Below are 26612 nucleotides of genomic sequence, written 5' to 3' on the forward strand. Positions count from 1 at the left end.
TCACACGACGACGATGAAGCGTGAAGGGCTAGGGTGTTGGACTTGGGTGGGGAAGAAGCCGACGGTGAAGCATGAAGGGCTTGAAGGCGTTTGGGTTTGACAACGATGGCGAGGTGAGGGTTAGCCGCCAAAGACCTAGGGATAGGGTTGTGGGTTGATGCTTCGACGACGACGACGAGTGAGGGGGGCTGGGTGTTGGGTCGGGTAGGGGAGAAACCGACGATGAAGGCTGTTCGGCTCTGACGACGACGACGATATGAAGGTTGACGAAGGGTGGGGGGGTTTGTGAGGCGATCTCTCGGCTCGGGCGGGCCATCGAGTCTGAATCACATTGTGACTCACTGATGCGCAAGTGAAAAGAAGGAAGAAGAAGGAACGGACAGAATGGGCAGTAGCAGCAGCACGGGTCGCTTTTGCCCTTTTTTTTGGGTGTGGGTCGGTTCGGTTTTGTGGGTATTTTTACCCAAATAACTGAACCAAACCGATTACCCAAATTTTTTGTAAAAATTAACTGAACCCGAACCGCCCACCTATGGATAACCGAACCTGAACTGACCGAACTGGTCGGTTCGGTTCGGTTTAATCGGTTAAACCGATTTTCTGCTCACCCCTAGCTGATCGCAGGAGAAGTGATAGGAATTTCGAAGTGGGGGATCAGGTCTTTCTAAAGGTTAGTCGTTTCCTACAACACTCCTTCTCTGCTACCACCCCCACCAAGCTAAGTCCAAAGTACTTTGGACCGTTTCGCATATTGGAACGAGTGGGTAAAGTGGCCTACAAGCTACAATTACCTCTGGGCGTGGAATGCCATCTGGTCTTTCATGTCTCTCTCCTAAAGCAGTATATAAAGCCTAATTCTAGTGTTAGCCCCAACCTGCCATCAGCAAATGAAGATGTAGAAGGAGAGGTGGAACCTCTAGCTATCATAGACAGAAGGGTAGTCTATCAAGGGCCCTTACCCCTCATACAAGTGTTGGTCCAGTGGTCACCCCGACATCCCGAGAATACCACTTGGGAGTACCTACCCCCATTGCTGAACCAATTGTCACAACTCAAGGATAGTTAGAAGGGTATTATTATAATAAGGTTGTAGTAGTTAGTAGGAGGTATTTTGTGAGTTGTTAGGAGCACATGGGTGCTATTTTCCAGATTTCATTTACTGTTGAATAGCCTATAAATAGGCCCTAGTATGTACAGAAATGTATGCTGAAAATAACATAGTAAATTCATATTTTCCCTCCTTACTTTCTCTCTCTCATTCTTCCTAATTCTCTCTCATTTCTTTTGATTTCTGTTGTATATCTCTCTCCAATTCTTCTCCGTTTCCCTCTCGAATCCTCCCCAATTCCTTCTTAGGCCCTAGCTAAACCCTAGGGTCGTGACAAATGGTATTAGAGCCAATCCTTCCTTGGCTGTGATTTCAATCAAACTCTGGTGAAGATGAGGCTAAGGTGATTTCGGAAATCTGTAATTCATGCACCTTCAAGCAACAATTGAGTCCGAAGAACTTGCATGCGATTGAGTTCAGAATTGAGATTTGGATATGTCTGATTTGAGAGGTGAAGCGGAATTCAAATTGATCCTAGAAGGCGAATCTTAATGGCTGCGTCGGAATAGTTAAACGGAGGAGGGCGGCTCGAATTGGTGTTGAGATTCGGCGGATTCCGAGTGATTTGAGATCAAGCGAGTGACTCGGAATTGAGTTGTGTTGAATCACAGAAGAAGTGACGAAGTGTGGCGAAGCAAAATCGTATCCGATCAGGCAACTTTCAGAATCGAGGATTCGTAGCAAGGTCTGACGGAGGTTGATGCTCGGAATTGAAAGATCATCTTTAGCCGCGGAATCAAAATCAGGAAGGCGTTGCAAGCTGAAAGAGTTCTAACTGGACATTGAATTAAATTTTCAAGCGAATCAGAGGGCGCAACGGAAGTAACACCGAAAATGAGAAGCTGGTCGGTGATTGGGTGTGGAATCGAACAAGTTACGGAAGGAGATTCAAGAAGCAGCAAACTCAGGGAAATTCTGGAGCCAATTGGACGGTGATTGGGTGGTAACTCCGCTGGGGGAATTTGATTCGCATCAATTGGGTAGAAAGCGACTAGTTGCAAGGCGGAACTGAACTCGAATTTGAATGGAGAAGCCGAGCAAAGCAAACGTTGATCGGAAGTGAATCGGATTTGAAAGGCGAAGCTGAGGCGCGATTGAAGCAGAGGCGTGGGCGATTCAAGAATTCAGAAGAATTTCAAGTAGATGTCGGTGATTGGGTGAGACTGGGCGATCCTTGAATCATTTTGATTCCAGCACACTCGCTGCATGTAGTTGAGGCGAGAAGGCAGGCGCAGTCAAGAGCGGAAATTCAGGTCTAGGTCATTGCATGTGACTGAGTCGGGAAAGAAGGTGCGATCATAAACGGTACAGGGGTGAATCTCGGCGATCTAGAGGAATTACAGCGAGCGGAATGATACTTCTCTGTTATTAATTTCCAGCGGTGATTTTCGTTTGAGATCTGGAGGCGACTTTGAAGTACTGCAATGGAACCGATCGTTCCTCGGCTGTGAGTCAGGCAGCTCCCAAAGCAATATTAGCAGTGATTAGCTTGTAGTCGAGGCGAAGCAGTGACCGAGGCAGAATAGATTGCTGAATTCAGGTTCCAGTGAATTTAGATTGGCTGAACTTGAAACTACTAAGTTGCGACGATCGATTATTAGTAGGTCTTGGTGATTTATCGAAGCAATTTCAGTGACTGAATTCCGGTGAGTTTGGAGTATCGAAATAAGTTTCCGGAGGGTCTTTGGAAGCTGATTAAGAGGCTGTTGTAGGGTGTAATTTCAGGGAAATGAACTGAGGAGATGGCTGAAGAACTAATTGCTGCAACAAAGGAAATTAAGGACCTCCGTAGGCAGTTGGACGATTTTTTGATCATGTGTTCACATAAATTTCAGACTGCTAATTGGACTTTGTTGACTTCAGTTCCAAGTGCCAATTTGCCCACTCTTGTTCCATTGGCTATTCCGGTGTTTGACAGGGATAGGCTAAAATGGTGGATCCGGCAACGTGAACGGGTGTTCTACCAACACCGAGTAGCTAAAAAGGAGAAGGTACAAATGGCTGCAACTAATCTGAGTGGAATTCCATATGTTTGGTTCCAGAATTGGAGCTGGGGAATGGTGGAATTGAGCTGGCCGCAGTTTGTAATTGACTTGTGTAACCGGTTTGGAGAAAGGATCAAAACCTATATGATCAATGGAGCTTCTAAGGCTGTTAATCTAGAGATGCAAGAAGCTGAAGTAGTAGAAGGGATCGAAGAATTGGGGGATGGCAGTCCAACGGTTGGCAGCATCCTAAGCACTCTCTCTGGTACTGGAAATCCAACTGCTAAAACCCTCAATATAACACCGTTGGAGGAGGTAATTGTTGAGGATGAAGTTGAGATGTTTGCTAGCAATCCGGGAGCCAAAGATCTTGGAGTGGAAACAACCACAACAACCTTAGATTGTGGAGAGCTTAAATCTATTTCTCTTGAAGGAATAGGAATGGAAGGAGTTGCTAAATTACCTACTATGGATCGGGTAACTTCAACTGAGAAATCAGTCAATTGGGAGGAAATTTCTGCCTTAATCGAAGTGGATAACCAATGGAGGGCAGTTCAAGAATGGTTAGAGGTTAAGGGAGGATGCTTGCATGATATTGATTACACTAAAACCTTTCAGCAATATGTTTCTGATTTGGAGCAATGGAGGAAGCAAAAGGATAAAGCGAAACAAGATGAAAAGAAAGAAAAACGAAGAAGAAGCCAATGGGTGAAGATGGGCATTGGATAAAGAAACGATAGCTTGGTTGTAATAAGTTTCTTGGGGACAAGAAACCTTTCAAGAAGAGGGGAATGTCACAACTCAAGGATAGTTAGAAGGTATTATTGTAATAAGGTTGTAGTAGTTAGTAGGAGGTATTTTGTGAGTTGTTAGGAGCACATGGGTGCTATTTTCCATATTTCATTTACTGTTGAATAGCCTATAAATAGGCCCTAGTATATAGAGAAAAGGTATGCTGAAAATAACATAGTGAATTCATATTTTCCCTCCTTACTTTTTCCCTCTCATTCTTCCTAATTCTCTCTCATTTCTTTTGATTTCTGCTGTATATCTCTCTCCAATTCTTTTCTGTTTCCCTCCCGAATCCTCCCCAATTCCTTCCTAGACCCTAGCTAAACCCTAGGGTCGTGACACCAATTTCCTTGAGCTACTCAACTACTCACCTTCCTTGGGGACAAGGAAGATCTCAAGGGGAGGGGACTGTCACAAGCCTAAGGGCATAAGTGTAATAAGGCTGTAGATGCATAGCTATAGCTGTAATAAACGAATAGTAGCATGTGATTGGCGGTTACCGCTTAGGCCACTTGTACCTAGTCGGTTACAATAACAACCCGAGGGTGTTAGCCTATAAAAGGCATTGTACAAGAGGATGGGATCTATCAATGAAAGCATTCGGATCTTTCCCTCTCTTTCTTTCTCCCTCTCTAATTCAAACTCTCCCTCCTTTCTTCTCTAAAAACCCACAGTCTCTTAGAATTGCCAAAGTCTCAGATCCGAGACTTGACACGAGTCTGATTTTTTTCTAGTGCATTCATCTCCTGTTTCATGGCTTGTGCCCACTTCTTATTCTTTAAAGCTTCCTGAACTGTTTTTGGTATATTAATTGAATATAGAGTGGTAAGAAAGCTTTTATGTTAAGGGGACAATCGATTTAGGGACACAAAATCGAATATGGGATATTGAGTGCATTTTCTGGTTCCTTTTCTTACTGCAATATGAAGATCAAGGTCAGATTGCTCACTAATAGATGAGGGAGAAAGTGTTATTTCAGAACCTGGACTTGGTTTAGCATCATGGATCTATCTTTGGTTTGGATTGGGTTGTACACGTCTTGAATAAACTATCAATTCCTTGGATGCTTGATTTGGTTGTGATTGTTGCCGTTTTCGAGGGACATTTTGAGATTTCAGTTCTAGTTGAGGTGGTTCTGGTTCAAATGACTTGGATTCTGAGAGTTCTTCTGTAAGGAAGTTTAGGTGTGAGTGTAGGCTGTTGTACTGGTGCTTGACTAGGTAGAATCGCATAAGGAAAAGTTAAATCCACACTCTCATTGTCCCTTGAAGTGTTCCCTTGAAGATGAGAGAACTGGTCTGAGTAGAAAGGGTTAGTTTCAGAAAAAGTGACATCCATAGTGACAGATTTTTCGACTAGGAGGATGGTAGCATTTGTACCCTTTCTGATGACTAGAATATCCAATGAGGAAACACTTTAGGCTCGAGGATCTACCTTAGTGCTATTGTTTTTGGACATGTACATATGAAGTACAACCAAATATTTTTGGGGATAAACAACTTGGATTGACACTCTCAAGATACAACTGGGACAACATACCTGGAGGGCTTTGATTGCAAATGACATGAGAAGGAAGCCTATTTATCAAATAGGCAGTTAAACTGCTTCTCCCCAAAGAAGTTTAGGAACAATAGATTGAAAAAGTAACGCCTAGTAACCTCTAAGAGATGTCTGTTTTTGTGTTCAGAAACTCCATTTTGCTGGGGAGTGTCAACACATGAGGATTCACAAACTATTCCTTGCTTTTGACAAAAGGAGATCATAAATTGGTTGAAATACTCTTTCTCATTATCGGACCGAGCCCTCTTAAACTCTTTCCCATTATTAGATTGAACCTTCTTAATATTTTTCCCAAATTGAGTTTTGATCATATTATGGAATACAGAAAAAATTTTGGCCAGATCAGATTTTCTTTCATAGGATTTGGTTGTACAGGCATAATCATCAATAAATGAAACTAACCTCCTAGCACTAGTGACATTAGGAATTTTGGATGGACCTCAAATACCAGAGTGAATTAAAGAGAAGGGTTTAGATGATTTTATTGAACTTAAAGGGTGAGATACACGATGATGTTTTGCAAACTCACATCACAATGTGAACTATCAATTGAAATGTTCCAAAAAAGTAAAGGAAACATAGTTCTAAGAAGCTGAAGAGAAGGAAATGATGAAGCCAAATTTTGGACCTTTTTGGAGAGATGGAGGTATTATCAAGTGAGCATAGTAACAACTGATTTTGTCAATCTTAGTCACCTTTAGTCCCTTCAAGATAGTACAGCCCATTCCTTTGCATAGCAAATCCAATCGTCTTCCCCGTTGTCCAATCTTGAATAACACAATGAGTATCAAAGAATTTGATTATACAATTCAGGTCTTTGGTGATTTTGGAGATGGAGAGAAGATTGGTTGATAGTTTGGGAACATGTAGGACATTAGGTAAGGAAAGGAGAGGGGTAACTTTAATGTTGCCATGTCCAGCAATTGGAATAGCTGAACCATCAGCTACAAAGGTCTTCCGGTTTTCAGGTACAAGCATGTAATTGGTAAATTTATTTGGGTAGTGAGTCATATGATCGGTAGACCAGAGTCTGTGACCCATGATTGGGAATGGAAGATGTTGGAAGCTTTAAAGAAATCAGAAATGAGACACTTACAATTCTGAGCCAATAAAGACGTACCAGAAGTCTTGGTGAGGGAGTTAAGCAAACCTTTCAGCCTTTCAATGTCTTCTTTGCTGAATTCTTCTCTACTGACAGCTGATTCCTCTTGAGAAGTATCCTCCTTATTAGCAAACCTTTTAGCCTTTCAATGGATTCATTTTGCTTCTGTCCTTTGAATCCACCATTCCTAGCCAATACTTGAGCCTTCCCATGAAGCTTGAAGCAGTTATCCCTTGTATGTTGAGGCTTTTGGCAATAGGAACACCACAATCCATCTCGGTTGGAATGTTTAGAGGAATCAGCCTTGTTCTACCCTTGTCTTGGATTAAATGGCTTATTTCCTCTACCATCTGTACCTTTCTTGGACATCATGGTAGAACCTTCAGTTGGTTGTGTCTCAAGCATGACATTTCTCCCTAGTTTCCTCTGCTCGAATGATGGAGAAAACCTCTCTAAGGGGTGGTGATCTGACAAGAGAGTCTCGATCGATTGAGAGAGGCGAGAGAAGGAGGGAATGGGAGAATTGAGAGAATTAGAGAGAAAGAGGGAACGAGAATTGAGGGAAAGAGTTTGAGAGGGAAACTAATTTCCAGATTTCATTCAACATATGGATAAAGGCGTAGATCAGTTGCTTTTATACTGATCTATGGCCTAAATGGGCGCCAAAAGCGGTTATGCCCTCCCCACTTGCTTAACAACTTGTCCGGTAACATGCTGGAACATTCCTCCAGCTATGCTTATCTGTGGCCTTTATTTACACAGGCCTCAGCCCACTAAATCAATGCTTCCAACCTATTACATTGGCCCAATATTCAACTAACATAACAGGTGGTAGCTGATCCTTTCCCAACACTTGGCACTCTTACTTGATCATATTCCATATTTAGTCCCGCCAGAAACCCAAAAATCCTATCCCTTTCAAGAAATTCAAGTGGGACTTTAGCATCTTCAGCAGACTTCACCTTAAGATCTTGATAATGATTTATTTCAGGCCAAACACGCCCAAATGGTTGTAATAGTTAGTAATAGAGAGAGCCTTGTACTGCTGATGAAACTTTGGTTTTCAGTTCGTAAATCATTGCAGCATCTTTCTTCATGGAGTAGGTTTTTTTAAGCATCACCCAAATCTCACACTGTAGCTGCATTGAATTCCATATCCAAGGCATGATCATCAAGTCCTCCTCATCCCATGCTCTGAACCTGGGGTCATCTGTACTCGGACCAGTCCCATCTAAGTGGCTAATCTTCCCTTTTCCCTTCAAGAGCATCCTCACAATCTGCAACCATTGCAGATAATCCTCATCCCATGCCCTGAACTTGGGGTCATCAGTACTCGGACCAGTCCCATCTAAGTGGCTAATCTTCCCTTTTCCCTTCAAGAGCATCCTCACAATCTGCGACCATTGCAGATAATTCTTTCCATTCTAGCGATAAACAGCATTGACGCTTTGAAGCTCTCCACTTGAACCAGTCAACTGGTAATCAAGAATAGCTCCAAGATTGGACATCATGTTCTTGGAAATCTCAGACATCTCCCCACGGAATAACCAGAAAACAATGAAGGAGATTGAAGGGAACAAGAATGGCAATGAAGGCCAAATCAGTGAAGGTGATGGCGATGAAGGCCAACAAGAAACGGCAGGAAGAACAGACAAGGTATACAAAAAAAGGAAAGAAAGACAATATACAAAGGAAAAGAAAGACAAAAAAAAGAAAGAAAGAAAAACAGGAAATCTCCTATTTCCTAAAACAGGAAAAGAAATGTCCAACATATTTAGGAAAGGAGATATCAGGAATTAAGAAATCTCAACAATCTTCAACATCAATGTGACAATCGAAAGGGGAAATCTAATAAAATATTTATAATTTCCCAGAACTTAGCAAATCTGTACATTGAGCTTCTTAAGTCCTCTTTATTACTTTAGGACCCTTTACATTATTTTACTCAAATGTTATTTTACTTAAAAGAGGAAATCTAATTACTTAGAATAACCTTTTTTCACTAATCACCATGTCTCATAGACGTTGCTAGAATATGGGATGTTACAAGACCTTTTTTCTTTTCTTTCTTTCTTTATTTTATGAAAATACTACCCCCTCCCCTTCTTTCGCTTGACAGGGAGCTGATGGTTAACAGAAATGGATTTCTGCTGTTCCATGTTCAGTTGTTAACTATATGATGTAAGCCTGGATCAATGTTTGAGGTGGTTGTTCCATTTTGTGTGCCTTCTTTTGGCATAACAAGGTGGCATGTTGTTGATCCTCCTTTCAGTTATTTTAGTGGTTCCTTGAAGCTGCATGCATTTTTCTGTGTTGGGAAGTGAATCTTTAGTTCTACTTACAATTTGTCTTCTTTCTTGCATCATTTGAATTGTGGGTTGAAACAGTCAAAGCTTGTTTTCTCTTCTGTCAATGTGGTTAGACTATTTAGGATTGTCTTGTATATGGGTTTTGTTCCAGGAATGGAGCCAGCATATTGTGAGTGGGGTTAATTGACCGCAAGGGAACTTTTTCCACTTATATTACGTATATGTAAAATTTGAGGTTAACTATAGTTTGACCCCACTGAAAAACTGAAATTTTTTCTATTGATCTCACTCATTAGAAAATTACAAAAAGTGATTAAGAAAAATTGGCATTGGCCCTCTAGCAAATAAAAAATTAATTGTTAAGTGATGTGCCTGTAAATTTGTGAAATTAAATTGGGGTAACAATGTAATTTAAAAAGTTAGTGTCTTTATAAGTTTTGCTCACTTTGAAGACAAGTGGGACCCCCAAATTAATAAAAGACAAGTGGGGTCCACAGTGAAGACAATCCTTTGTCTTCTATTTTTCTCCTATCTTCTCTTTGACATAGAATCCCCAATTTCCCTTTTACAACATCACCATTCTAGACAGTTGTCAAAAGGCTAAAGGCGCACCGAGCTGTAAGAGTGCTTGGAGCCTAGGCTAGAAGTGCAAGGCGCGGGCCTTTGGATGCGAGGCACACATTTAAAAAAATTGTATAAAAATACTTACACATCATTATTTTCAATATATATGTATAAAGAGATTAATGCAAACTTATAAAATCATAACTAACAAATAACCAACACTATTTAACTAAACAATTCGGTGTTTTATTGTTTTCTCAAGTCTCATTTAATTTTTTCTGATTTAGATCATCAAAATTTTTTAAAAAAATTACAATGTGCGCCTTGTGCCTCAGTGAGGCACAACCTTAGCACCTAGGTGCACCTCTCATAATGAGGCACCCTTAGCTAAGCCTTGAGGATGTACGCCTTTGACATCTATGATACCAGAAGAGAGAGAAAGAAAGAGATAAGAGAGAGAGAGAGAGATAAATAATGGGATAAAACAAAAAAGGAGAGTAGTGGATAAGAAAACAACGTGGAAGAGAGAGACAATTTAACCCTAACTTAACCCTAACTTTAGATTAGGAATTGTTTAGCTTTATAATTATATTTAGTAATAATCAATTGCTTGAGAAACAAGTTGGAACATTAGTGATTGTGGTATTTCTGATTTGATTTTTATTGAATTGGTATTGTTGGATGCCTATTATTAAATTTGGATTGTTTAAGCTTATGATCAAAAGTTTTAATAATGAAGTGAGCAATTATACAACACTTTCAAAATATGAAAACTCATCATGGACAATTGTAATAGCATATTTTTACGTTTAAAATGTTATTATAATCATATTCTTTTTGTTATTACTTTATTTTGTTTGATAGCTAAGTTAATTGACACCACTGACCTCAAATCCTGGCTTTGCCACTGTTTTGTTTGATGTTGTTGAATGGTTGTGGTTCATAGATCAGATAATGCTCTTTCCAGTGTATTTTGGTCTGTTATTTGTTTCTAAACATATTCATGCTATTTATTATGTGCACCTCTGGATCTGTGCACATACGTTCTTCCTTCAATTTTTCATATCTTCAAAATTAGCTTTGGTTTGTCAGTAATTGCACTGCCTGTGTTTCTAAAGCTCTACTAAGTCACTTAGCTTACTGATCTTGGATGCAGAAGAGAAACCTGTGGAATCAGACAAAATGAAAGATCAGGTAGCAATCCATGAAATGCTGTTCCTTTCAGACATTTTTTTTTTTCTTTTGGTAAAGTCTAGACTCTAGTTAAATATTTCTTATTATAATATGTTATTTTGTTTTCTGCTATCAGCTACTTTCATCAACTAATGGGAGGTCGATATCTCCAAATGCTTCCAAGGATACTGGGATAGGTCAACCGGGGGACACTGCTAGTCAATCAGGATCATTTGGTTTAGGTGGAGATCACCCTGTCTATCAATCTAATGTATATGCCCCTCAGGCACTTTACTACAAAGGTACGTTTTTGACAGCATGGGATTACTCAATATACTTGACAAAAAACCTGTCTGAACTGGACAATAAGAACACATGTTCTGTTTTCCAGTACCTTTTACTTGTTTCCAGTACATGAACTGGACAATGAGAATATGTTTTAAATTTATGAACATAAGCATGGAGCTATTATTTCTGAGGCAGAGCTGAAGTGAGTTTATTTTGTCTCCAAGAACAGCATTCAAGGTTCTGGGTGATATAACCATTATAGGAAATCTTTGAATGGTTTGGTGGGTACATTAGTTTGTACTTTGCCATGCTTTGGAAGGGTTTGAATGCCTTGGATCAAAATTTAGTCTCGTTGAATTGCAATCAATTTCTTTAACTGTAGAGGATATATCCCAGTCATTTGTAAACTAGATTCAGAGATTTCAGGGTGATTGTTCATTTGTCTTTTCTTTCCTTTTTTTTTTTTTTGCCTGTAAGTTATGTTGGGTTGTACTGCCTGCAAGTTATTTTTTGCCTCTTTCTAATGTACTGTAGAAATCTTTGGAAATTGGTTTCAGATCAAACTTCAGTTTCATGGATTTGTAATTAATTCTGGACCTTTAAAGAATCCCAGGTGGTAGGTAAACAAGTTTCAAACCTGAGATTTCAGGGTGACTGTTCAAGTTAGCAGTGAAGGGAATATATGAATTCATGCACTCCTGTGTTTGCCCCGAGTTTGAGCGATAGGAGATCAGTAAAATATTGGTGATTCATCGGCTGGAAGTTAGAACAATTAGGTTTCAAATACCAAGTGTAATTTAGTTAGTTTTTGGGGTCTAATTATAATATCCCAATGTAGGTTAGTTACATTGGTGTGTCCGCACTTTCTATAAATCAGAGGGCAGGGGGGCAGTTGAGTTTACAAGAGGGGAGTTCTCACTTTCATCTGTGATCGAGTGCTGTTTTCATTCTTGAGAAAAGAGAGGTTAAGTGATAAGGATTTAGTCTTGTGTATTCTTGAGAGAATGAGAGGTTTGTACTCGGGGATATAGATGAGGGAGAGAGGCTGATGTACTGATCATAATTTCAACTGAATAAAGATTGCTCTGTGGGTGTTGGACTGCTGGATGTAGTGCATTCCGAACCAGGATAAATCTCGATCTTGTGGTTTGATTTTTCGCTTACTGTTTTTATATTTTCTTCTGTTATAACTGATTACTTTATTGGCTCTCTAATTTCGTGAGTGTGTAAGGGTTTGTGTGGAACTTTTCTTCTCATTGTTCCTGGTTTGTAAGTCCTAATATCAACATGCACAAATGTAAGACCATAGCACATTATTTTTTGGGAAGTTTCTGTTTAATACCAGGAATAAAACTATCTTAATGACCTTAAAAAGAAGAGGGTTTGTGCATTTCTCATCTGCAGTAGGTAGGGTTGAAAACGTAGATCCCTGTAAATTTCATTTTCCTTGGCTTTGAGTAATTCTATTGGATATTTAAATTGTCAAATATACTATCTATTTCCTATTTTGTTGAGGAGATGCTTAGATTTAAAATGAGGTAAATAAAGCCATTCGAAATAATGGTATGTTAACATGGAAAAACCAGTTCTCTAGTGAGGAGTGATTTGATCCATGTCAGTGGCAGTAATCGATAGAGGATCAGCAAGGTGAACACTGTTTTAAGGCAATAAGAAAGGACATGATTGCTTTAGGCTTTATTTAGATTCTGCTTTCTAATGCAGTTAACTAGGGGAAATGGATCTCAATTAGCTTATTTCCAGTAGTTGGGACAAAGGGTTGTTGATTTGCATTCGAAAATATTTATTTTGCACTCATTTGGAAAATAAAAATGGAAGAATGAAAGAAAAATGTGTACTTGATAGGACCAGAATTTTAATCTCTGTTGCAGTATTTCAACTGCTAAATTTTGCTCGTCAAACAATGACTTCAAAAGAGAAACAGGTATAAAAAAAAAAAAAATCAACAACTAAGATTTTTACTTCTCGATATTCAACTTTACTGGTTTACTTTTTCCCCTCATTGAGCTACAAGTACAGCTATATTGAGGTGTGTGTCAGTCCACTTCACTAGTTATAATTTATATTATGTACTTGATGCCATTCGTATAACATTGAAGGGGTTATTATGCTATCTTTGATATATTTCCAGGTCCTGGTCAATGGGATGAGTACACTTCATATGTTAATACTGAACGGTTGGATATTGGCTCTCCTGTAAGTTAGAATCCTTTTTACTTTCATGTCTATATACATTTTATAGATAGATATCACTATATATATATATGTATATTTATGTACTTTCTTATTTTGGTTTGATACTTTTCAGGGAATCTACAATGACAAACCTTCTCTTGTATTTCACACCAGTTATGGCTATGGCCCCCAAATACCATATGGACCATATTCCCCTGTTACAACACCTCTGCCTTCTGTTGGGGCAGATGCCCAATTATACTCCCCTCAGCAATACCAATTCTCAGGGCCACCATATTATCAGCAACTGGTTTCTCCTAGCATGCAGTATGCCAGCCCACCGACAACATTTTCTCAGCCGGAGCTGAACTCAGTGGTGGGCATTGACCAACAAGATGATAGAATGATCTTTGGGCCAGGACCTAGTTATCCCTCCCCAGTGGGGCCTTTTGGCAGAGGCAACTTTTCTGGAGATCTTGCAAGTCTTGGTTTCCCTGATTTGCAGCTAGGATTTGATGCATTTGGATCTGGTGGACTTTCTTCACATTGGCCAAAACCCTTGGACAGAGAGAGGGTTCTTCCTGCATTTTCGCCTGCAGTATCTCCACAAACAATTGGCGGCCTGGGATCATTTGGACAAAATCTTGCAATGGTTTGTTCTTCTTCCTATGGACGTGTAGTTTATGTTTTCAGATCTCATTATGCTCTAAAAGTTTGTTCTGTGTGTTGCTTTTTCTGACAAGAAAATAGTATATGTACACACACATATTAGTTACTGTTGGCTATCAAAGCTGAAGAATAGGAGAAATAGATTCTGTCTGGGGCATAGGATCTTTAAATATCAGATCTAAATCATTCTCATCTCTGAAACTGTGGCATGCTTACTAGAAGCTTATGCTAAGCAACTTTTGCTAGTGGTTTCACTCTCATTGGGAAACATTCACTCAGAGACTTTTTTCTCATTCAGAAACATCTAATAGTGAGCTAGTCTTATAGTTTTAGGTTTCAGGCATAACTCGTAATGCAACCCTTTCTTGAACTACTTCCTTTTTGGGGTTCCACTCAAATATTTTCTTTGTTAAAAAAGGATTTCCATTTTAGCCAATTATAGAAAATAGTAAATTCTACCCTTGTGATGCTTTAGTGGATGCCAATAATTCACGTGGGGCATGTAGTATTATGTTCAGCAAAGATCCTAACAACTGCTGGAAGGAATGCAATAATGTTCTGTAAATCAATATGACCTCAGGAAGCTTGTGGTCCCTTTTTTCTTAGGTTTGCAGCATTAAGTGAAATGCTTCTCAATTACATTTTTTTAAATCCATTTCTAAAACTCACATTCTTAATTTTTCTCAGAACACTTAAAAAAAAAAAAAAAATTCTCAGAACATTTTTAAATTTCCTTCTCAAGTAACAACATTTGCAATAGTAACATTTCTCAATCAATTTTCAGAAATATGGTTTGTCAATCTTTCTTTCTTTCTTTTTTTATGGATAAAAGATTGAAAAAGCATATTTCTGAAAATTGATTGAGAAATTCTTAATTTTCTGAGAATTTTCAGAAATATGATTTGTCAATCTTTCACAGAGCAATTCTCATTTTTCTTCTCATGTAATAGCATTTGATTAGATAACATTTCTTGGCATATAATAGCATGCACTTCACACTCCCCAAGGAAAAACCATTCACCTGTTCCCTCTCTCGCATCACCTCCTGCATGTGCACTTTTCTTTTGTTCCCAACCTAATTCACATCAAGTCTCGTACACTAATTATTTAAATAGGGCCTAAATAGAAACCTAAACCTTATGTTGAGCCATTTCAATTTTAAAGTACTTTTGTTGGTATGCCTATTTATTATTATTTTTCTCTTATTTCTTTAATCCCTATTTTTTAGTTTTTGCACTTTTCCCTCTTTTTTTTTTTTTTGTTTCTACTAATGGTTGCTTTAACTTCTTTTTTTTCTTCTTTTATTTTTTATTTTTTATTCTGTTTTCTATTTTTTTAGGCATTTGGATTCCAAACTAATTCCTTATTCCGCATGCATTTCGTTGCGGCTTGTGTATGAGAGATAACGCCTGTACCCTTTTGTCATGAACCTAGGGTTTAACTTAGGATCAATTTAGGAATCAGATGAATCTAAGGCCAAGAATAGAAGGGAATTAGAGGGGAATTTGAAAGAATGAGGGAGAGACTAGAAGAAGTAAGAATAGAAGGGAAAGAGATGAAGATCAAGAAAGAAAGGGGAGAGAATTCGGGAAGGAGAAAACAGATTCAATTCTTTAATTTCTAGATAAAGAAACAAACCCATTACAACAACCTTATATAGGCATATTTGCCTTCTAACAGTCTAGCACATGCTCCCATGTGTTTCTAACCACTTGCTAAAATATCCCTAACAAACTATTATACTCTATTACAATAATACCCCTTTATTGCTCATAGGGTCATGACAATTCCTCCTTCCTTGAGAGAGTTCTTGTTCCCAAGAACTTGCAACAAGTAGCCATGGCTCTTCATACAATTCCAACCTTCTCTATCTGGTTCATCCTTCTTTCCTTTGTCCTCCTTCTAGGTCTCTTCTTCTTCATTTTTAGGTTCTCAATTGAAACAAAAATGATAATCATTGCAAACAAGGCTGCATCTTCCTCCAAAGAGTAACATACTATTTCCCTTGGGTTTGCAATAGCTACCAAATTAAGGTTGCTAGTACCCATGGTCTAGGGATCCAATATAATGCTAAAACCTGTCAATGTGTCCCCATCAAATGCTTTCAATGAATTTAGCTGCTCCTTGTTGCAGGTAGCAGCTGAAATCTGCAACCGTACAGCCTTCAAATGTCGATCATTTCGAAACTCTAACCGACCAGCTATCGCATATGTTCCCCTTTTCTCATCATCTTCAAAATTGGCAGCAACATGATGGCATCGTTTAGGATCAACAAGTCTTCCTTCTACTGGTGTTGTCTTCCTCTTATCGTTTGATAAAGAACCCTCCAAGTTATCTAATCCTTCAGTCTATGCATTAGATGCCAAGGGTAACAAGTTGGCCTTGGTTTCGTTGGTCACTTGATCAAATACTTCCCAACTTTCCTCTTGTAATCTTTTGGTAATTGCCCTTTGATGTATTAATTCTTCTTCTATCTTGTCAATCTTAGTCAGATAATTTTTTTCCAACTCCAAAAACTCCTGGCTGCCTTCTGTTATCTCTGTCTTCCAGGTAGCTGCATCATTCAGCTCTAGTTTTGGCCTTCCATGAGTATCATTTGAAACATCCTCATTGGGAACTTCATTTCCAAAGGAACCAGTGTGTTCTTTAATTCTCCTTTTGCATCTGCTGTCCTATCCACCTAATTGTTTCCGATTCTCTTTGGATAATGCCAGTCATCCTTCTTGTCATTGTTGTTGAAATCAAAATTCTTTTTTTTCTGCCCAAAATCTAAAGTAAGCAATGAATCGCTCTTCCATAATCTTGACTTCTCCTTCGGCTGCTCCATTTTTAGGAAGTCCTCTTTATTAAAACTTTCACGATAATCCTCGAAGAATTCTGCAGGGAAGCTGTGATGATATTTTTTAGTAAGTATCATTGCAAACTCCGCAATTGTTCATGTAGCATTTGGCCGACTTCCTTATGTTTCCTATTGTTCCCAGCTAAAAATACAGCCTTCTTTTGCGGGCCTTGAGACTCCATTTGTCTCATGCATGAACTGCTCCCCATGGTCGACTTCTCACCAATAGAACACTTACTAGCAACCTAGAATATGATTGTAATTATTACCTGAAATTACTGCTTCGTTAGAACACTTACGAGCAGCCTAGAATTTGATTGTAATTATTGCCTGAAATTACTGCTTCGTTATGATCTACCTTAATGAAGTCGGATCGGAATTACCGCAAAAGAGCACTGGAATTCACAACCATGAATCACCCATCCAAATTCGCCTTCAACAATCCACTCCCAACTACTCCGAGCTTTGCTAGAATCAGTTACCGAAATTGTTGAGATTCTTAGCCGAGATCCAAGACCTATTCCGCCACCTTCAGAGCCACCAAGAACAGGTCAGAGGACTCGCCTGACCTACTTCACCTCCCAACGACAAACAAGAATTGCCAAACTTCCACCAAACCAGCTTCGATCACCCTCGAAGCCAATCGACCAGTGCAACTGTGTGTTCTCTGTCGTTGAATTGCTCCTAGGAGCCATCGAGAATCACCTAGCTCTAAATCTTCAACCAAGATTGCTTAATCTTAGACAATTGCGATCGCTTTGGGTCTGCCCGCCTCGCCTTAGACTTGGTCCACTTCACGCCTATCACTTCTGACCAATTTCGCCCTCAATTTCGACCCAAAATCGTCGGAAATTTGTTTGGATGTTAAACGCAACTAACACCCAAGAGTGCTGGAATTCAATTGCAACTGATCGCTATGGATTGGGTCGCAATCACTGGTCGCGCTTGTCCATCAATGCCGAGGCCAAGTGAAGTTGTCAAAACTCTAGAAGTTGGGTGGAATCTCTTAAGTCACTACTCAATCGGTTCCGCACCTAGTCGTCGGACTCCACCAATCCAAACTCGCTGTTGAGATCGCAGGAGCTACTGTTACTATTTGCAGGAGTTACCGCCAAGGAGTGTTGGCTTGGCGATGCCTCCGTGAGTTGCCTCCTTTGACTCGGTTAAATTTCGAGAATGGCTTGCTTTGTTTTGATCTGTCCTTCCTTCTTCAAGTGGATCTAGAATTCACACCAAGAGCAGTCGGAAATTAACAGCTGAGGAACGATTGCTCTGTTGAATTCGCCGTTGGAACCATCTAATATATCTCCTAAGATTATAGCTTACCTTGCTGCTGAGAACTAAACGACTTTACGGAAGACACAACCAAGGATGACCACTCTGATATCAATTTGTCATGAACCTAGGGTTTAACTTAGGATCAGTTTAGGAATCGGATGAATCTAAGGCCAAGAACATAAGGGAATTAGAGGGGAATTTGAAAGAATGAGGGAGAGATTAGAAGAAGTGTTAGGGGGATTAGAAGAATAGAAGGGAAAGAGATGAAGATCAAGAAAGAAAGGGGAGAGAATTCGGGAAGGAGAAAACAAATTCAGTTCTTTAATTTCTGGATAAAGAAACAAACCTATTACAACAACCTTATATAGGCGTATTTGCCTTCTAACAATCTAGCACATGCTCCCATGTGCTTCTAATCACTTGTTAAAATATCCTTACCAAACTATTATACCCTTTTACAATAATACTCCTTTATTGCTCATAGGGTCATGACACCTTTGTTAGGAATAATGAATAATGATATATTGAACATGTGATTTTGGCAATAATTGTTAGACATGATTGATACTTTCGTGCGTGCGTGCGTTTATTTATTCTGTGACTCCTTTAATAAATATTTTATATTTCTTAACTGGTTTGCATGTAATCTTAAATTAAAATTATACAGTGATCAAAATTATTTATTTATAGTTTTATGATCTCATTACAAGAGAATTCATGATGTTCTTATTGTAGACTATTATGTGCCTTAGCATATGTTTGTTGATTTACCTCATTCAATGGTCAATGTATCTCTACTCTTTCCAAAAGGCATAATTCCCTATGGTTGATCGCCTATACTAGGAACTAACTTCATAGATGTCCAAAAGGATCATACATTATCTATTTGAAAATTTTCCTCCATTTGTTCGATAAGAAATGTGAAAGGATAAATAAAAGAAAAGAGAATAGTGAAAAGCAAAGTAAAAACAGACCCCTAGCTGTTGAAATCCCACGTCCTATAGTGTTTGCAAATTTCTTAGTCTTGTTTATCTTCAGAGCTAGACTGCTCGGTGAATGAGCTATTATTAGCTCTTCCATGGGTGGCTGCTTTGGCAGTAGTATGAATTAAACTTATTAATGAAAAAATTTAGCAATTAACATATGCTTTGATTTTTTAAAACGCGTCATTGGGATTAGAAAAGGATTTTGTGATATTTTATATGCAGTGGTTACAAATTTTAAATATCAAAAAGTTTGTCCTCAATGGATTTTAATTTGTTCTGTTTCCTAAAACACTGTCGTATTGTTGAACCATCTTGATACTTCATAATTTGAAAGAAATAAGAATCCAAACTAGGATCATGGCTTATATTCTTCTTCTTCTTCTTGGTTGTGCCTTCTGTTTATAATGTGCAGGATTCTCAACAAGCAAGGCCATCCTATGGGTTTGGATCTGGCTCAAATTCTTATAACAGAGCCCACCTGCACAGTGATTTTAATCAGGGCTCCAGCTTCGTAAATGCATCAGTCCCCCATTTGGGAACAAAAGATAGGGGTTGGCTTGCTCTTGATTATGGCAGACGTCGTGGAAGGGCTGATAGCTCTTTATGCAATTGCAGTGGTACACTTGATATTCTCAATGAGCAAAATCGTGGACCAAGGGCCTCAAAGCTGAAGAGCCAGACTGCCATTGAAAATGGTGCATCAGCTGATGGTAACAAATACAGCTCATCCACAACCAAGACCCTTGACGAGTCTTACAACCACCCAGATTTTGTCACAGATTACAAGGATGCTAAGTTCTTTATCATCAAATCTTACAACGAAGATAATGTCCACAAGAGTATTAAATATGGTATTTGGGCTAGCACACCAAATGGAAACAGAAAATTGGATGCTGCTTACCGTGAAGCAAAGGAGAAGCAGAGCAGCTGTCCTATTTTTCTCTTCTTCTCGGTAATTTCCATCAATTTTGAAGTCTTATCAGAGTGAAAAAAAAAATTCTGAATTGATTTTCTATCTAATATTTAGCAGAAAACATTACGGCTTACTAGGATAGTTGCAAAACATGTTTTCTTGAAGATTTGGTTTTGTTATGTTTGATAATTTTTGGATTGGAAAGTTAACTGGAGAATCATGGTAATTATAGATTATAGCACTGACAATAACATATCAAGCATTAATCCTGCTAAGTGGGAATTGGCTAGATAGCACTGACAATAGAGCTTATAAAAACCCTTTTTCATATGTTTGATATCTTCTGCATGATTTATACATAAGAAATTAAACAATAAATAAGAAAGAAAAATGCTTAAAATAATGCATGCTGATGAAATGTTGGCAAAGATCAGATATCTTCTCTTGAGGAGATTAGATGCTGATGAAATGTTGGCAAGGAAGTGGTGATTGCAGAAAGTCTAGGCAAAAGATCAGATATCTTATCTTGAGGTGATAGGCAATAAAGAACCTTGATCATTGCTTGATGGGGAGCATAGGGGCCCTGATGACCATGAAATAGGGGCACATGAAGAATAGGTTGGAGAAGTTGTGGATGTATTGGATTATTATGGCGCCTGCGATTTTTGTGATCTAGATAAGTTATCTTATGTGGTGTTATGTACCTACTTAATATGCTATACACGGGAATAAGGGGGGAAAAACACCAGCAGAGAAGCCTTTCACTAAGTGTATGCTTTGTATGGTGGTACCTAGGTGGTTATTGCTTTTGGCTGGAAAGAACTCCCATGTGACTTGGGGAGTCAGTATAAATAGAGGTTGATCGTCCCTAAGGAAGACACAAGAAGTTTTAATTCAAATTCTAAAATTCTCTCTCTCGATTCTCTCGATCTCTCTCCCTCATTTTCTCTCATTTCTCTCTCGCCCTCTTTGTTCTCTTTCAAATTCTATCCTGTTCTCTAGAATTCTCCTAAGAATTCTCGAAAACTCATCAGATCTCTAAGATCTGACAATTTGGCATTAGAGCATGTCTTAGGCTGGATCAATTGGTGGTGAATTTAGATTGATGGCGGAGGGAACACGGATGAAGAATATGGAGATGTAGTTACAACAATTTGGCTCCACGACAGCCGATTTACAAGCGTGAGTGGGTTAGTTGGAGGTAGGATCCAATTGCAACCAAGAAGCGATCTCCATTGTTCGGAAATTGGATGGAGTGGTCACTTAGATCCGAGAAGAGGTTACTCAGATCCGAGAGGAGGTTGGGACTCAAATTAGGGAGCAGTTACAGGGGTTTATGATGATGTTTGTTGGACAACATTCAATAAGACTTTCCCTTGATTTTCCTCCAAGAGAGAGGTCTAAACCGATTCTCCCTAGACAAGGGATGAATCAAAGGATGCTTGGAACCTCTGAAATTGGAGATGATCCAGCGGAAGTAGGAGAGAATGTGGGAGAACGTAGGCAAAGAGGAATTGGGGGGCATAACCATCAAAGGTTCCCTATGCCAAAGCTAGATATCCCCATGTTTGATGCGGTTAGCCCTAGATGGTGGATCAGAAGGTGCGAAAGAATGTTTGAGTGGTATGGAATTCCAGATCAACAGAGGGTGGCCTTAGCTACAACCTACCTCAATGATGTTGGTGATGCCTGGTACTAGGGATGGTCTAAGGCGAAGGAAGTGTGTCTGTGGGCTGAATTTGCAAAGGAATTATGTGAAAGGTTTGGGAAAAGAGGTTTGGCAAATGTGGTGGAAGAATTCAACAAGATTCGGCAAGGGGGATCTGTGTTGGAATACCAATGTTGGTTTAAGGAGTTGAGGGCACTCATGCTCAACCACAACCCCTATCTTACTGAAGCTTATTTTGTTTTAAGCTTCATAAGCGGTCTGAATAAAGAGTTAAGGCCAATGGTGAAGGTATTACAGCCTAAAACCTTTAAGCATGCCATGGAGAGTGCAAGATTGCACCAGTTGACTGTGGAGGCACTGATGAGAAAACATAAGCTATTGGCTAGGGGTGGAACACACAATGTGTTGACTCCTGTGAGTAGGAATTTTGGTAAGGAAGTAAAAAGAGGCATGCAGGGGGCTAGAAGCCTGCCTTTACTAGCCCCTAAGATACAAAGGGACAAGACTATAGAATAGAGAAGGATGGTTGGGCTTTGTTTTAGATGTTGAGACATGTACTTTTCGGGCCGCTAGTGTAAGAAGCAACTACTCCTACTAGAAGGTGAAGAGGGAAGTGAAGAAGTAGAGGAGGAGATGAATGAGGTACCAGAAGGAGTAGAGGAGGATAATGGGGAGAGATCTGTACATGCACTGAGAGGATTGACAAATAGCAAGATTATCAAGGTGGAGGGGAAAGTGGAGGATAGCAAACTGATGATTTTAATCGATAGTGGGAGTATCCACAGTTTCTTGGATGAAGGGATGGCCAAGAAATTGAAATGCCCTTTGGTTAACTCTCAGCCTCTCACAATAATAGTAGTGAATGGGAATAAGGTGATGAGTAAGTTAGCCTGTGCTGGCTTCTGTTGGGAAATGCATGGGGAGGAATTTGAGGCCGATTTGAGGTTGCTCAAATTAGGAGGTTGTGATGTGGTGTTGGGAGTAGACTAGATGAAGCATTTGAGCCCCATATGCTTTGACTTTAATAAGATGGAGGTGACATTTGAGAAGGGGGGAATAAAGATAACCCTAATAGGTAGTAAGAAGGTGGGAGTGTGCAAAATGATCATGTGGAAACGCCTGCAGAAGATGTTTAGACAGAAGATGACTCAGATGGCCCAATTTTTTTCTATTCAGGCCGTAAAAGAATGCGAGGAAGAAGTTAAGACTAGAGGAATGAACTTATGTTGATTGTCAGCAATCCACCACAGATGGAATGGGAGGTAAAACAACTTGACTTACTCCATATGCTCTTAGTTGAATTTGAGGATCTTTTTAAGGAGCCCTGGTACCCTACGCCCTCCTAGACCCTATGATCATTCCATTAGCCTGAAATCCAACTTTGAGCTTGTTCTCGACCATATCGGTACCCCCCAACCCAAAAAACTGAAATAGAGAAAATGGTTAAAGACATGCTACAAAAATCTTTGATCCAACCCAGCCACAACCCCTTTGCATCCCTAATGTTATTAGTCAAAAAGAAAGACGGATCCTGGCATTTTTGCGTGGATTACCGTTAGCTAAATGCCATGACAATTAAAAACAAATTACTTATTCCACTCATTGAAGACCTACTAGATGAACTGAGGGATGCTAACATTTTTTCTAAACTTGACCTTCGTTCAAGCTATCACCAAATTAGAATGGCACCCCAAGACATACCAAAAACCATCTTTCGAACCACTAGGGCCATTATGAGTTTTTGGTAATGCCCTTTGGCCTTACCAACGCCCTAGCCACATTTCAATCTTTGATGAATAAGATATTTGAGCCCTACCTCAAAAACTTTATTTTGGTGTTCTTTGATGACATATTGGTGTATGACCAAACCTTTGACTAGCACCTACCAAACCTAAAGGCTACCTTTGAAATCCTTAGGGTCAACAAACTGTATATAAAGAGGTCAAAGTGTGCCTTTGCTCAAAAGCAGGTGGAGTATCTTGATTACATCATTTCAAACTAAGGAGTTAGCACGAATCCCAAGAAGGTGGCAGCCATGAGGTCTTGGCCACGGCCAACCACCATTAAAGTTTTGAGGGGATTTCAAGGCCTAACTAGGTACTGCAGACAGTTTGTCAAGAATTATTGAGTGATAAGTAGGCCGTTGACTAAATTATTTAAGGAGGAGGGTTTCAAATGGGGTCCCCAGGTTGAGGTAGCCTTTGAACAGTTAAAAAGGGCAATGAGAAGGCTCCAATGTTGGGATTGCCAGACTTTAACAAGACCTTCATGTTGGAGACTGATCTATGTGGAAAAGGAGTGGGGGTTGTTCTAATGCAAGAGGGAAGACCTCTAGCATTCATCAGCCAGGCCCTAGCCTCGAGACATGAGGGCCTAAGCGTTTATGAGAAATAATTATTGGATGTGTTAATTGCAATAGAGAACTGGAGGCATTACCTCGAAAGGGCCACATTTGTAATCAAGATAGATCACGAAAGCTTGAAGTTTCTACTACAATAGAAACTTCACACCTAGCTACACAAAAAGGGGATTACCAAGTTGATGGGCTTAGACTACGTAATTCAATACAAGAAAGAAAAAGAAAATGTGGTCGCTGATGCACTATCAAGGTGCCAAGAAGGAGAATTGGCTGCTATTTCTACTCTAGTGCCTAACGGGTACCGGGAGTTATGAGTCAGATGAGCAGCTTAAATGTCTATTGGAGCAGTTGATATTAGACCTTGCCAGCAAGAGGGGTTACACACTAAGGAATGGGTTGATCAGATATCAAAGGAGAATGGTAATTGGTGATTCTTCAAATCTTAAGGAGAGGATACTTCAGACACTGCATGAGTCCCCACTAGGAGGGCATTCAGGAATACAAAACACCTACCATAAGGTTAAACAACTTTTCTTTTGGCCTAAACTAAAGGGGACTGTAATAGGGTTTGTGATGGCTTGTGACACCTGTAAGAGGTGCAAGCATGAAACCGTGGCTTCACCAGGGTTGTTGCAACCCTTAGCCATACCAGGGCAAGCTTGGGAGAGTATATCAATGGACTTTGTTGAAGGGCTGCCGAGGTCAGAAGGGAGGAATTGTATACCGGTGGTGGTGGATAGGTTTACGAAGTTTGCACACTTCCTAAGCCTAACTCACCCTTTTACAACCCAAGAGGTTGCTAGGGTTCTTCTTGACCAAGTTGTCAGACTGCATGGAGTTCCCAGCATCATAATCTCTGATAGAGATAAAGTCTTTACTAGTCTCCTACGGTAAACATTGTTAAAGTCTCTCGGGTCCAAGCTAAGTATGTCTTCAGCTTATCACCCTCAAACCAATGAGCAAACAGAAAGAGTAAATCAGTGCATGGAAAATTACTTTAGGTGTTTATGCTTCTTACACCCTAAGGTATGGCATAAGTGGCTATCCCTAGCCCAGTGATTGTATAACTTTAGCCACCACAACTTAATCAGGATGTCACCTTTTGGAGCCCTATTTGGTTATAACCCCCCCCTGCCCTACCGAGCATACACAACCCTACCAATGTGGCAGCTGTTGATGTACACCTTCAACAGAGGCAGGAGATTTTGCAGCAACTCAAAAGGGAGTTGGTTGTGGCCCAAAATAGAATGAAGCAACAAGCTGATAAGGGAAGGAGTGAAAGGGAATTTGCAGTCGAAGAGGAGGTTTATTTGAAGCTACGACCATCCTACCTCAAGGCAATAATGGAAGGACTTGTATCCAAACTATGCCCAAGGTACTATGGACCCGTTCCCACTATAGCCAAGTTGGGGAGTGTGGCTTACAAGCTCCAGCTACTGGGGAATTTCCAAATTCATCTAGTATTCCACGTTTCCCTACTTAAAAAATCTGCAGGGAATCAAGCAGTAAGCCCAAGCTTACCTCCAAGGATCGGAACCAGTGAACAGGTGGAAGAACTAGCAGCTATCTTAGAAATGAGGGTCATCTATAGGCATGGAGCACCTATCACCCAAGTGCTGGTGAAGTGGTCCAACCTTCATGCAGATAACAACACCTGGGAATACCTCCCAGATTCGCTAAAGCAATTCCCTAGGGTGGCTAACCTACTTTGTATTTCTTGAGGACAAGAAATTCCTCAAGGGGTGGGAAATTGTTATGTACCTACTTAATATGTTGTACACGGGATTAAGGGGGGAAAAACATTGGCCGAGAAGCCTTGCACTAAGTGTATGCTTTGTATGGTTGTACCTAGGTGGTTATTGCTTTTGGCGAGAAAGAACTCCCACGTGACTTGGGGAATTAGTATAAATAGAGGCTAATTGTCCCCAAGGAAGACACGAGAAGTTTTAATTCAAATTCTGAAATTCTCTCTCTCAATTTTCTCGATCGCTCTCCCTCATTTTCTTGCATTTCTCTCTCTCCCTCTTTGTTCTCTTTCAAATTCTACCCTATTCTCTAGAATTCTCCTCAGAATTCTCGAGAACTCTTGTCAGATTTCTAAGATCTGACATGTGGGTGGCCATCTAAGTTGGATTTTGACTGTAATTTGAGTGGACAAAGATTCAAGAAGGGGAGGAAGGTTCATTGTGGTTCTTCTTCTATTTATGTGGGAATTCATAAGGGAGGGATGAATTTTGGGCTTGCAGAGGTGTAACATCATATGTCCTCATCCAAAGTGCTAGTTGAAGGTGACTTATGGGCTCAGAGGACTAAGTGATATTCCCAAGACCACCTTAGTAAACTACCACTATAGGATTGGATCGTGACAAATTCCCTTCCTCTAATACTTGGTGTCCTCGCTAGATAGGGGTGTAAATGGGTCCCCAATTACCCAATTTGAAATTGGAACAAGTATGAAGATGGGATATAGGCATAAGATTATTTGAAAATTTATTGAGACAAATATGTAAATTGGTTAATTGGGGCCCCATTTACATCCCTATCATTAGGCCCAAAATCTCATAGTGATCAATCTAACCCAAGTTAGATTCATTACACTTTCCTGTCCCACACTCACAGTAATGGTCTTGAGTTACTTTTGATACCATTTGTAACACCACAGGGCCTCATTGAAAAATGCTAGCTAAAAGTGACTTACAGCTCATGGGGCCAAGTAGTATATAAGACCTCCCTAGTAAACTATTGATGAGGGATTGGGTAGTGATAAACTCCCCTCCTTCAATACTTGGCATCCTCCCTAGGCCAAAAATACTATATTGATCAAT

The 26612-nt window shown here is 39.8% G+C and overlaps 1 protein-coding gene across 2 annotated transcripts in view; it reads left to right on the plus strand.

Moving 5' to 3' along the window:
- LOC127789980 (YTH domain-containing protein ECT1) overlaps positions 1-26612 on the plus strand; it is a 39901-nt gene that overhangs the window by 9050 nt on the left and 4239 nt on the right. The window contains exons 2-6 of one of the 2 annotated variants that reach the window (XM_052319138.1): positions 10539-10614; positions 10730-10895; positions 13031-13095; positions 13208-13726; positions 19259-19798. In XM_052319138.1, the coding sequence (XP_052175098.1) occupies positions 10603-10614; positions 10730-10895; positions 13031-13095; positions 13208-13726; positions 19259-19798 (1302 nt within the window). In that variant the 5' untranslated portion in view covers positions 10539-10602. The remainder of the gene's footprint in view (positions 1-10538; positions 10615-10729; positions 10896-13030; positions 13096-13207; positions 13727-19258; positions 19799-26612) is intronic. The other variant, XM_052319137.1, reaches the window with a different exon arrangement.

This window comes from Diospyros lotus, chromosome 14 (assembly GCF_014633365.1).
Source record: "Diospyros lotus cultivar Yz01 chromosome 14, ASM1463336v1, whole genome shotgun sequence".
Classification (NCBI taxonomy): domain Eukaryota; kingdom Viridiplantae; phylum Streptophyta; class Magnoliopsida; order Ericales; family Ebenaceae; genus Diospyros; species Diospyros lotus.